Consider the following 13,083-nt stretch of genomic DNA (forward strand, 5'->3'; position numbering starts at 1 on the left):
TGAACACAACACTTAGCCGGAACCAGACCTGCTCTTTTCAGGTCTGGTTTGGAGTTATATACACGAAAGTTCATGTCGATCGCGTAAAGAAAGCCGATCAGCCATTCGAGGTCAACTGCTGCGTCAGATGGGGACCTTCCGCGTTCATCTAACCCACGTTTTCCAAGAGGAAAAAGATACCCCATAGATATTATTATTATTATTAGGATAAGTACACCAAAAATTTTAAAATTTTCAAAAAGTGAGATTAAATTCTAAAATTTATCACGAAAGTGCAATTAAACTTTCAAACTTTCAAAATGTAAAGTTAATAAAAGAACTTGATATAATCAATTTACAAATTTTAGGATTTATTTGTATTTTTTTAATTTAAAAATATTCAAATGTACTTTTATAATAAAGTTTAGGACTTTTCGGTACGTTCTTCCCTAATAACAAAAAAAGAAGAGCACGTGACAAAGTAGGGTTTGTTCCGGGAGGTACAAGAAAGGCCAATCTCGTTATGAGTTAATGGATTATATGAGGGTCAGGGATGTCGAGTTTGCTCTTTTTTGAAAGGTCAAAAAAGTTGCATAAAATCTAAATAATATTTTGTCTTTTTTTTGGGGGGGTGGGAAGACTGGAACTTATCTTCTCATTTTCAAACTTGGCAAAGCTGCCTGGAAACACGCGCATGCCAAATCACAAAGAGGACATCAGACATCTTGAATAAAGACTAATACGTCCAAATAAGACGAGTTTAAACGAATAAAGGCCAAAAAGAGTTTCTGAATGAATGAGAAAGATAGTTTGACAAACAAGGCATAGTTAAAATCAATTATGAAACATATTTAGCACGAAATAAAATAATCAGAAGTTGAAATACAAGTTAATAGAATAAAAAAAAACTTGGAAAGTATGATCTCTTGATTATAAAAGAATATGTCGAAGTATGCGTAGATAAGATCGTAAATTTCGATAAATTTTTTAATCTAATTTAATTGACCAAAGAACTAAAAATGCAGACAAATGAGGTACTGTTAGATTCATTACTATATCACGCGAGATTTTCACATATATAAATAGATTAGACTACAAATCATAAAGTACAGTTAAAGCACTGGAAAATCAATTTATCTTTATTACCTTTCCGAAGAGAAAATGGATTATGGGAGTATGTGACTTGAACTATTGATTGAGTCGTGCAGATAGATATATGCCTTTATCTGCCACATTAGAATTCACAACCAAATGTGTCTTTGTTCCAACCACCTCGTAAAAGCCCTATACAGGGGATAGGCTGGTTTGTTTGAAAAGAATCTTTTGATATTTTCAATAGATAGATCTCATCTTTTGAGTTCATGTGAACTCATCATTTAAAAATATAAATTCATTTACATGATGCTTATTAATTATTTAATATGGAGAACGTTTATCTACACCATGAAATCAGGCAAGATTCGATCATAATTTAAAGGCGTTAAATGTTGTCTTCCTTTTTCCCCCAAGTGGCCCAAAAGTTTGTCTTGACTAATTTCGATGGATACATACAAATCATTTTTGTCCATGTGCGCTGTCTATTGAGCAAGACTCCACTCTCGGAAAGATGTATGTGATCTCAAGTTTACTCTGAGAGACTATGATTTGAATAAATCACATTCACAACACAACACAACATCATGATCACAGTTGGAACATAGAAGACGTCACAATCATATCAATCGCTTAACTACTTAGATCCCATTTATTATACTTATGGCTGAATTATAGCTATGCTGTCATGTGATTATATGGTATAGTGAAAACCAGGTGGAGATAGCTTCTTGAGAGATAGCTGTGTGGTACTTGCTAAACACTTCATAAAACAGCAATACAACTTAGTTTTCGGAGGTGGAAAACTATACTGAATAACCTCTCGATTGGAATAATATTCAAAGGTAAGATTAGCATTTTTTTTTCTTATTTTTTTTCAGTTCACGTGAAAAAACGAAAGCGGTGTACCTATTAATGGAAACCGTGTAAGAGAAAAGAGTAGACCTGTGCTTGTAGAGAGGGGCTTTTGACCGGTTAAAAGTGGATAATACGCGCAAGCCATGAAGATCACGTAAAGCTATATGAATGCACGATAATTTCAAAGTGGGGGAGAGGCTCCATTAAAGCTAAGGTAGAATTCTTGAGAGAGGTATATGTTGTTGTTGTTGTTGTTGTTATTATTATGTAATCATTCAATTATAGTTGTTGCGGCAAAAATTAATCGTAATAACTACATGAGAATATCTTGCAAAGGTTTAGAAAATTGATATAGATAATCTGTATGATAGTTTTAATTGCATGATATCTTGAAAGTATTTTATGGAATAAAATGTAAGCTTGGAAGTCTTTAGTTACATGTTCCGTTAACTTGGGATGATGTCAACGTCGATTTAATTAATGTCGAATTGATGATGCATAGGGAAGAGAGGAAGGAATCAATTGAAAAGAGGGCCTTCAAGACTTCAAGTACGTTCAGGGATGCAGAGAAGACTCTTGAATCCTTCGCTTGCAAAATTTTTAATTATGCGATTGACGAAAGCCAAAGGCACGAGAATTAGGACATCAAAGAGGAAAGAAGCTAAATCGAAGCACGAGAGCACTCGGAAGTTTATTTTGTCAAAATTCCCTAGAGAAGAGAAGCTAGGTCATAAATTATACAAATATATTGGCAGCCAGCTAGCGTTGAATCTTTCCCAAGACTATCCTAAAATTATGAGTTGACTTAGTTATTGTCATTGACCTGTCAACGTGTTGATGCTGACATTTACACTACCCCCAAATTTGAACAGCCCATTGACACTAATTATATGAAAAAAAAAAAAAAGGTAGACGAAGAAAGATCATTTTAGATTTGAAATATATCTAGAAAAGGTCATTGTGGGATAGAGAATATTCAAATTTTAAATACCGACTCGAACGAGAAATAAAATAGAGTTACCAATTTCATGCATGTGCCCATGGGCCCTATAATTGTAAAATAAACTGTCGAGGATATCGAGGGGGAAAATAGATTTATGAGAATAGGAAGTCCTCTTTGTATTATAAGATTAAATTAATTAAGCACGCGTGTTGAGGAGATTGAGAGAATCCTCGAACAAAAATTAGAATGCCACTTTCGAAATAAAAATAATATGGTGGGAGATCTCGGGGTAATTATATAGTAATGTCGGTTCCATAGAGAAAATATATCGAGGGCTAGAAAAAAAAAATTAGGTTAGTAAAATTCAAAATCTCCATTTTTGTCTTCTTATTTTATTAGTGGAACGCGTGCACCGGGTTATAAATAAAGAAAAATAAAAGGGCTTTATGCTGCTGTTTAGTGACGCTAATTTATTGATGTCTTTTGTTTTTATAAAAAAAAAAAAGAAAGAAATTACTCTGGCGAATATGAAACTATTAATAAATTTGAAATATTGATAAACCCTTGCTCTTTAAATTCGAGATTTTGATAAAAGCAGAACGAGTTTTGGGTCAATGAGGATAGCTGTTTGAGATCTAATGTTGGGAATGGATGTAGGGCAGATCTTGAGGAGAAAATAGTAGAGGCATGCAAAACAAACAGCCTGCACACTAGACCAAACAGGTCGATTTGGTTTGGTTCTCAAGTTCGAGAGTATCGGTTTAGTTCCTAGTTTCTAAAAATGGAACCGATGTCCCGTGATATTTTGGTTCTCGGTAGGGGTGTGCAACGGAAACCGCCCGAGGGACCGAACCAAACCGGACCGGACTGGCCAGTTTTGGGCGGTTCCCACGGTCGGCGGTCCGGTTCCCGGTTCCTAATCTTGGAACCGGCGGCCGGTTGGTCCAGTTCCCGATTCCAAGGTGGGGACCGGACCGACCCGGATCGACGGACCGAACCAAATTTTTTTATAGATAATTTATATTCTTATAACATATAAACACATATAATATATAAATATTATATATGACACTTATTGCAATCGGAATTGCAGTTGAGGTAACAACCTCTTATGTGGCCAAGAGACCACCAAAACTCTTGTCGTTATTCTTTATTTATAGAAAAAACTCTCCTCATGCTCACACTCTCTCTCTTACTCCCCTCACTTGCAAACGACAAGGCACTTCAAGTCTTAAAAAGTCTCATATCGACTAAACATTCAAAGTATAGAAGAGAGATTGTCTATAAAACCTAAGCCAAGCACAACCTTTAATCACGTTGTTCATGGATTTTATGCTTAAAATTAAGCATGAAACACATAAACTATGATTGATATTCATACAAGTGAAATTTGAATATTTTGCACGTGGAAACATGTGTGAGTAGTTTTATTAGATTGCTCGGAAACTGAATTTGATTGATCGGTCCAGAGCATGATTATTCTTTAATGAATGGTCATTCTTTAGTGAAAAAAGAAAGTGCCAATTCTTTTGGACCGGACCGGATCGGACCGGAACCGATGGTCGGTCCGGTTCTCGTCCTAGGACCAAACGGTCTGTCCACGGTTCCCAAAATTGGGAACCGATTCTTCGATGCAGTTCTGGTTCCACCTTGGAATCGGACCGAACCGGGAACCGATCACCCCTAGTTCTCGGTTCTAAGAAGGAATCAAACTAACTACATATACTTATTTTTAAAATATCTTAGGAAAAAATAAAAGTGATCATTTTTTTTTAAATATTTCTTCATAATAGAATGCATCAAGTAGTGAGAAAAAAAGTGATTGGTTCCATTCGACCGAATTAGAATTTAGATTGGAACAAAAACTGATCACCCTAGAAAATAGGAATGAAGGTATGAAGTGGACAATGTGTTTGGCAGGTGCAAGTATTGCATGAGAAATAAAAATACTGCAAAAGGATGAATGTTTTAGGGTGGACACCAAATTCAAAAGTTGACTCTTTGGTCTATATTAAAGATAAGTGCAATTCTGTTTTGGTCAAAAGATGAGTGCAATAGGGATGAAGGTATGAAGTGGACAACGTGCTTGGCAGGTGCAAGGATTGCATGAGAAATAAAATTACTGCAAAAGGATGAATGTTTTAGGGCGGACACCAAATTCAAAAGTTGACTCTTTGGTCTATATTAAAGATAAGTGCATTTCTGTTTTGGTCAAAAGATGAGTGCGATTGAAATATATAAATTAGTGGCCAAAGCACAACGGAATACTAAAATTATCAAAAAAGTGCATTTTAATTTTTAAAATTTATCAAATTAGTGCAATTGACATATAAAAGTTAGTCGAGAAAGTCAAATTTTGAATTGCAAAATTTATCGAATTAGTGTAATTAAGTCTTCCCTTAGCTTCATCTAATTTAGCTAACAAAAAAGCCGACTTGACATTTTTTAATATTTTTTTAATGCAATGTCCCATTGGTAATTGATTAATCTCCTGCAATACGTTCCGGCCGTTCAAAACTGGCTTTGGAAAGTTTAAATACATAGCAAGCATGATATAAGCTACACGAATTAACTACTTAGTTTTATGTTAAAACCATGTGAACCAAAGACCTATAAACTGTGAAGGATATAAGATATATGAATAGTCACTAAATTTGCTGTAGAGGGGTATCACTAGAAGGAGTCATTTAACCCGTAATCAAACGAAACTTGACAATTATTTGAATTCGGAATCGTACGTGATTTAGTATTATCCAAATTATTCCGTGAGGATAACATTCGAGAAAAATCGGAAGGAGGTGAAATACAAACTTCAAGAAGCAGCTGTTGTATACAATCCGTGAGCATTCAATATTCTAGTTATACAACCTTATCTAAGCTGAATAAAAACTAAGCACATACCAAAAGAGTCGCTCCAAGTCCCTTGTGAAGTCCTATTAAGCCCTCTTCTCCGCTTATTATTCGTAAAGCATGCCAGATATCTCTGTAGTAAATAACATTTGTTTGCAACTTTTTCATCGACATCAAAAGTAATCAGTAAGAGTGCATGATCAATAAATTTCACATCCTACAAATTAGGAACAAGCATACATGAAAGAGAAAAAACCCTAACCCAAGCTCATCAGACGCTAAGGATGAATCGGGGCCGCTAATGGGGCTTCTGTGAGATTTTGTGGGACCACTGCCAACTATTCTAAAAGCTTAAATTATTAAATGAATGCATGATTTATTATTTAAATATTCTAACACTACCCCTCACGCTTAGTTTGGTCTTTTGCCTAGTACTAGGCATGAAAATTTATTATGGAGGCAAATAAGGGCTGAAAGATTCGAACTCAAGACCTCCTAATTCTGATACCACGTGAGATTGTAATTGTTCTAAAAGCTTAAGTTATTAGATGAAAGCGTAGTTTATTATTTAAATATTCTAACAACTTCGATAGGTGGCGGCGGCGCATGGTTGAGAAGCCATGGTCAGGATCGGAGCCACCAATGCTCCTCTAGGAGGCAACGATGTAGGCGTGGTTTATTGGACAACAGAGAGCAATGTAGAGAAGGGAGTCTTGAAGAGAGAGAGGGAAAGCGAAGCAATAGAGAGAGAGGGGGAGAGAATTTCAAAATTTGTGAAAGGTCCATATTTACTCGTATTGGCTCTCCGAATGGTTTATCTTAAATCTCAAATGACAAATCTTGCACATCCAATATAGAAATCATGTCAATCGGTCTTATTTTTGAGCTCTAATGCCATGTGAGACAACAACAAAGACCAAAATTAATGAATGAACTAGAGTTTGATCCAAAGAGTCCAAGCATCAAATTGCACAAAATCAATGTTTGGGGACAAATCTGAAAACCGAGTCACCCATGGATCATTTTTAGCAATTGTCTCAAGATAAATAAATAAATAAATAAATCACCACCCACCTAGGTAGCGCTACTGGCAGCGAGCTTTTTCTCCTACGCAAAATGAGGAATTCGATTCCCGGACGTCGCAGGATGACTTACCCTGGCATGTGTGTGTGGTGGGCTAGACACGTGTTGCGCCTTCGAGTTTCCCGTTTGTGTTGGTACGGTGCGCGGGTTCTCTGATATCCAAAAAAAAAAAAAACAAATAAATCAATGCGGAAAATCTGCAATAGTCCTGGTTTTGGCGCCTTATCTCGTCTCCCAAAACCAGAAACCAACGAGCAAACTTTCCGAACCGGAGGAACCGCCGGAGCGATCTTCGCTCCGTCCGAATCCATGGCGGCGCCGTCAATCGACAAGCTCAAGCCCCCCTTCCTCCAGTCCTCCTACTTCTCCAGCCCGCCGCCGTCGTTTCCGTCGTCGCTCCCGATCGCCACGCTCAGAACCCACGAGTTCTCGCGCTCTTTCAGCTCCGTTCCTCCTTCGACTCCGACCGGAATCCGCCACCACCGGAACAAGCCCGTCGCGACCGTGTCCCGGAGGTTGCTCCTCCCTTCGGTTTCGGGCATCTGGGAGGCGCTCACCGGAGGCAGTGGAGGCGGCAATGCCCGCGAGGCAGCTCTCGCTATTCGACGTGGGATGCTGCTCTTCAGACAGGTCGTTGCCGCTTTTTTTATCATTTTGTTTTTGTTATGTTGGGTTCTTGGGTTTGCCTATAATGTCTCTGTTTCAGCATATGCTTGTTCTGTTCGACGGTGATCAGCTTGGTAGGCATGGATTTTATAGGTTAAGTGGGACGTTGGCATAGTGGTTAATCTTTCTTCAGTCTCCTGTAGGGGGATGTTGTTGGTTCTTTGGCGGAGTTTGATAAGGCGATGGAGCTGGATCCTCGTCAAAAGGCATGTGAGTCGCTCGAATTTTCGTGAGAACTGCTCTGTAAATTCGTCTTGCTAATGTTGTGATGTCTCTGTGCATAACTGGAGGACTTCTTTCGGTGTGTCTAGATCTTTGGCAAAGAGGGCTGTCGCTTTACTATCTCGATAGGTAATTGAATGATGCTTTATTAGCTTGCGCATTTTGTTTGAGTACTGCTGGCCTCAGTCCACCTATTACCTCTGCCTGTGAATGCTTGTTGAAGTTGTGTTATGTTAATGCGCTTTGAATTCCAGAGCCTTTCAGTGTTCATGTAATCTCTATAAATTTGTGTTCTATGATGCTTGTTGAATTTAGGATGCAAGAACAGTCTGATCTTTAGTTTGGTCTATTTTTATAAAGGTTCGAAGAAGGTGCGGAGCAGTTCAGAATTGATGTTGCACAAAATCCAAATGACACTGAGGAGTCAATTTGGTGCTATCTTTGTGAGGCTCAACTTTATGGAGTGGATGAAGCAAGGAAAAGATTTCTCGAGGTAAGTGCTCTTCTTGGTCCAGCAAGTGCAGTAAAATCGTGATGTTGAAAAGATACTGCATAAGCTAAATTAGCTCTTCCAGCGGGCCAGACCAAGAATATTACTCATTGTTGGGGTTTAGCTATTCCCTTGAATTTTGGATGTTTGACTTCATGCTTTCAAATTGGGTGTACACAAAGCATGCTTATGGTACCTCTTGCAATTTTGTAATGGCTTTCTACTTGCATTTACTTTTCTGGAAAAGAAATTTCGACACAACTCATTTACAGTAAAAGCTCTGTATATGATTGTAGGTGGGGAGGGATCCACGACCTGTAATGCGGGAGGCATATAACCTGTTTAAAGATGGGGGAGACCCAGAAAAGGTGCTCGACTCGAATATCTTTTTATGGAACTGAAATTACTTTGGATAAGATTTTAGGATGTGTTGATTGCATCTCTTTACTTCTTTGGAAAGCACGGAAACAGTTGCTCTCCTTCTTTTTCTTTAGCTTCTTTGTTAAATTTAGGAATATGCCTTTCAAACGACCTGCTGCGTGGACACTTTTTGGCCTTTCCCATGGACATTTTGTTTAACTCAATCTTGGCTTCTATAATTTCTAAAGATTTGGTTTCTGTTTATCAGGGTAATTGGTGTGGAGATTCTCTAAGTCTGGTTGATAGCCTAGTTCCTGTATATCTTAATTCCCTTGCTCATTTCTCAGGGGCCTGAACTGATGTTATGAGATAATCAAGATTCTACCTTCTTTTGGGACCTAATATTGTTTAAATTTGGGAGGGTTAAAGATTATCGATTAGTGAGCACTCTGGTTATTCTAGTGCGTGCTTCCGAGCTCATCCGCTTATTGGGATGGTGTATACACTTGTTCATTCCAGATCTTCTTTGTAGTTTTCTCTACTTTGATCTTCTGATACCAAATGTCCTGAACAAAAAGTTGGAACTTACTGGTGCCTCCGTCTGAAAATAAATGCAGTCTCAGTTGAAGCCACAGAAATAGAGTTGAAGTTGATGCTTAAAACTACTAAAATGTACCTGCTTGGTGGGCTGAACCAGATAATTAAAAAAAATAAAGGGAAAAAAATGCGGAAACTGACTCTTGCATTTCTCAGTTCAATTGCCAAGTGAGTAGTTAACTCATGGTTTGTGCAGGGAAACAGTACCAGTCTATCAATATTAAGACAGTGAGACAACTTATAATGCTTTATAGGAGAATGAGTGGACATCATAATCTTTTACTGTTTCCTAATAGAATAACATTCTCCAATCTTTTCAACACACATGCTCTCGTGTGCTTGTTATTTTCTCATGTTACATGAAAATCATATCACTCCACCTGTTGCATTTTGAAAAATTAACTTCTTCACGGCCACGATTACATTAGGAGGCGATTACGATAAGAATTGATTCTTTTGATTACATTCTCCTAACGATTCCAGTAAAAACACGTGTTTGGTAATCGTTCGAAATTTTTATTACTAATAAATCAAGCGTTTGATGTAAGTATTAATTGATTACAAAATTAATTTCTTTTGATTTTTAAATAAATTTTAAATAATTTCTTTTGATTTTTAAATAAATTTTAAATAATTTCTTTACTTTTTTCTTTTTTTTTCCTTTTCTTTTCTTTTTTTTCTTTTTCTTTTTTCTTTTTTTCCCATTTTTTCCTATTCTTCTTCTTCTTCATTTGGCCGGTCGCCGGACCGGCGACCGGCCAGACGAGGGCCGGCGACGCTCACCGGAGCGCCGCCAGCCCTCGGCGAGGTCGGCCTTCGTCGGCCGAGCCTCGCTGGCAGCTGGGCGAGGCTCGCCCAGCCCCGCCGAGGCTCGGCCTCGCCAGATCTGGCGAGGCCGAGCCTCGCCGGTGGCCAGGCTGGCCTCGCCCAGCCTCGGCGAGGCCAGCTTGGCCACCGGCGGGGCTGAGCGAGCCTCGCCGATGGCCAGGCGAGCCTCGCCCAGCTGCCGGCGAGGCTCGACCTCGCCCGATCCGGCGAGGCCGAGCCTCGCCCAGCTGCCGGCGAGGCTCGCCTGGCCACCGGCGAGGCTCGCCCAGCCCCGTCGGTGGCCAGGTTGGCCTCGCCGGTGCTGGGCGAGGCCGGCCTGGCCACCGGCGAGGCTCGGCCTCGCCAGATCTGGGGAGGCCGAGCCTCGCCGGTGGCTGGGCTTGCCTCCGGCGAGCTCGCCGGACCTCGCCTTGGCCTGGCGAGCCTCCGGCGAGCTCGCCGGACCGGCGGCCGGCGGCGGACCGGCGGCCGGCGGCGGACCGGCGGCCGGCGGCGGGCGGCGGCAGGCGGCGGCGGACGGCGGCGGGCGATGGCGAATGGCAACCGAGATGATAAAAAGAGAACAACAAGTTTTACCGTTTTGATTCTTTTTTTTTATTCTCTTCCGAGAATCAAATTTTTTAGATTCTCAAACCTTGTCCGAAACTGTTCCCGGAACAAATTTGTTAGGAACAAAAATTTTACCAAACGCGTTTATAAATGTCCCAAACGATTCAGGAACAAAAAATCAGAAATTGTTACTGTTGGGCAAGTTGCCAAACAGAGCCTTGCTGTTGATAAGTTCATAGCAAGATGGGAGTGTTTATAGATGGAATAGGGGCCAGAGAGTATAATTAAAGTGAGGTGAGAAAAATTATGTGATCCATAATGCTTTTTGCAGTCAAACCTGATGCCTTGAAGCAGTAATATTTCTACGTGAAATTCATCGTAGTTATCTGATTCCATTGTAGCTTGTTGCCGGATTTCTGGATGGACGGGACAGTGAATACTTCTATGCTTCTCTGTATGCTGGTCTTTACTACGAAGCAGAGGTTTGTTCTCAAAATTTATACAATTAGTTGGTCCTCAACCTATAGAGGAAACTCTTGCGTGAAACATGCTTTTGCTTTAAGAGGTTTCTCCGATGACCACTGAATCGTTAACCGAGCGCTCTACTGTTGATCTTCTCCTGCGCAACTGTAATCATGACAATGCTTTGATATTACAGAACAAGCCTGAAGGGGCGAAACGTTGTATCATTGCTGCGTGTCAGTCCCCCTATGGTGCAAGGTAAGATCGGAAGATAGCACATGCATTTTAATGTGTGACAGCTCCAATCGGAATATCAAGCTCATGTGTGGTTTGTTTCAGGTCGGATGATTATATGGCTTCGCTGGCCAAGGTACACTGTCTTTGCAGAGATTGGAATTCCACCTGAATATCGCATCGGTGAGGGTCGGTTAGAATAATTTAGAAGCTTGCATATCTGATATTTCGGTGCTCAGCTTTACTGGTACATGTGAGTATTTAGTACCACCAAGATCAACTTTCTTAACGATTCTTCTCCTCATTTTTATTAGAATGGGAGATTGCTTATTTGTCATGACTACCGCAAGCTTGGATCTTTGGAGAGTATGAAAAGCTTATTTAGCAGACACAGTTATCACTGGACAAATGATCACGTGCATGTCCAAAGCCTCCTTTCCAAATTGAGCTATGCATTCTGACGATAACCATGAGAATGATGCCTTATATTGCCCGAATATTCTTAGCATATTATGATGACGTCTATGAAAGAGCCGTCCATGTCACGTATTATACACCTCGTCGGCACCCTGCCCATGAAAACCTAAATTGGCCGATTTTCTTTGCTGATGATAGGATAAGTGGGAATCTTCATAGTCGACAAAGCTTATCTAATTTGGCTTTGGAGTACCAATCGATCTTCTTTCAAACATTTAGTTAGAAAAAGTCAAATTATCAAAGTTAGACGACTTATATACATCTAACTGTTATGGAAATAAGTAATGTGATGGACAAATACCGAATTTCCCCTCCATTCGGATTGAGTTTGCGTCAATATTCCCTTGTCGTGTCAAACTTCCCATCATTCCATAACATCGATCGTACTTGTTTTACCTTGCGGCATCCTCTAAAGGAGTTTCAATTCCAATCCAAGACGTTCGATAAAAGTCTCGCTTAAGGAAATCGGAATTAATGCGCACATGTTTTTAGTGAGTTTTTTTTTTTTTTAACAGTTTCAATCACGCGAGCGAGTCCGTGCAGCCGTGCACGACAAATTTGCAGTGCTAGACAGATCAGGAGCCCTGTAAAAATGTCCTTGACCCTGTTATCCTTCTTTAGGATTTTGGGGGAGGGTACAAAAGCATCCTCCAACCAGGGTCTTTGGTAGATTCTTTTTTATTACTTGTCTTGATCAGTGACCCTGCAATGATTGGTTAATATAATAGCAGCCATGCTGTGCTAATTACTGTTTTAATTAAGGAGGGTGGCAATGATTTTGGCTTTTGCAGCATATTCTCTTCAGCTTCCAAGCACCAAGGGCCAGTATATTCTTCAATTGATCCTGAGCCAGCAGATGCTGCTTTGGACTCCCGATTTGGCAGAGGGGCTGGGGGTGGGTTGAAATGACCCATATAGCCCCCCCTCCTCTGCCAAATTGCCTCTGATGGGCCTGCTTGATTTGGACCCTTCCATCGAAACTTACTTAAAATACGGCAGACAATGATCATCAAGTTTGGCTTTGCCTTCTTTGCCTGTCTTCTCAAGGCAACGTCGTACATTGCTTGCAAGTAATCCCCCCCATATTTCGGGACATCTGGGCTTTTGCCCCCGAAAAAAACCCAGTGGCTTCGGGGGAAATTAGAGGGAAAAGGGAGGGGTAGAAGCGTACTTTCGTCAGGGCCGTAAGTTGGGACAGCGTGGAGATTCCACTATATGCGAATAAAATATACGGGATCAAAACTCTCGGCCCCCCTTCCGGTTACGTCTCGCCTTGTCTCTTCGCCTCAGGAGTCACCGCGCGAGCGTACAACCGCGTCGCCCTCTCGACACGTGTCCGCATTCCACCTCATCCTACGTACGGTCCCCCCATCTCTTTGAAAATCCTCAGGGA

General features: G+C 40.4%; 1 protein-coding gene across 2 annotated transcripts; it reads left to right on the top strand.

Annotated features, from left to right (window-relative positions):
- The first annotated feature begins 7,023 nt into the window (after positions 1-7,023).
- On the top strand, positions 7,024-11,745 carry LOC104430369. 2 transcript variants are annotated; one of them, XM_010043105.3, is made up of 8 exons: positions 7,024-7,435; positions 7,615-7,681; positions 7,783-7,822; positions 8,054-8,186; positions 8,480-8,551; positions 10,919-10,999; positions 11,176-11,237; positions 11,319-11,745. In XM_010043105.3, the coding sequence occupies exons 1-8, from the start codon at positions 7,115-7,117 to the stop codon at positions 11,383-11,385; spliced, it is 843 nt and encodes a 280-aa protein (XP_010041407.2). In that variant the 5' UTR covers positions 7,024-7,114; the 3' UTR covers positions 11,386-11,745. The 2 variants fall into 2 exon arrangements, with proteins under 2 accessions (XP_010041407.2, XP_018722614.2); XM_018867069.2 differs by lacking the exons at positions 11,176-11,237; positions 11,319-11,745 and adding an exon at positions 11,081-11,140.
- Positions 11,746-13,083: the final 1,338 nt, after the last annotated feature.

This window comes from Eucalyptus grandis, chromosome 8 (assembly GCF_016545825.1).
Source record: "Eucalyptus grandis isolate ANBG69807.140 chromosome 8, ASM1654582v1, whole genome shotgun sequence".
In the NCBI taxonomy this organism is placed as follows: Eukaryota; Viridiplantae; Streptophyta; class Magnoliopsida; order Myrtales; family Myrtaceae; genus Eucalyptus; species Eucalyptus grandis.

Coding starts and splice junctions, on each gene's coding strand:
- LOC104430369 (XM_010043105.3), top strand. CDS start 7,115: ATGGCGGCGCCGTCAATCGACAAGCTCAAGCCCCCCTTCCTCCAGTCC. Junction 7,823..8,053: donor TCGCTTTACTATCTCGATAG/GTAATTGAATGA, acceptor ATTTTTATAAAG/GTTCGAAGAAGGTGCGGAGC. Junction 8,552..10,918: donor ATGGGGGAGACCCAGAAAAG/GTGCTCGACTCG, acceptor ATTCCATTGTAG/CTTGTTGCCGGATTTCTGGA.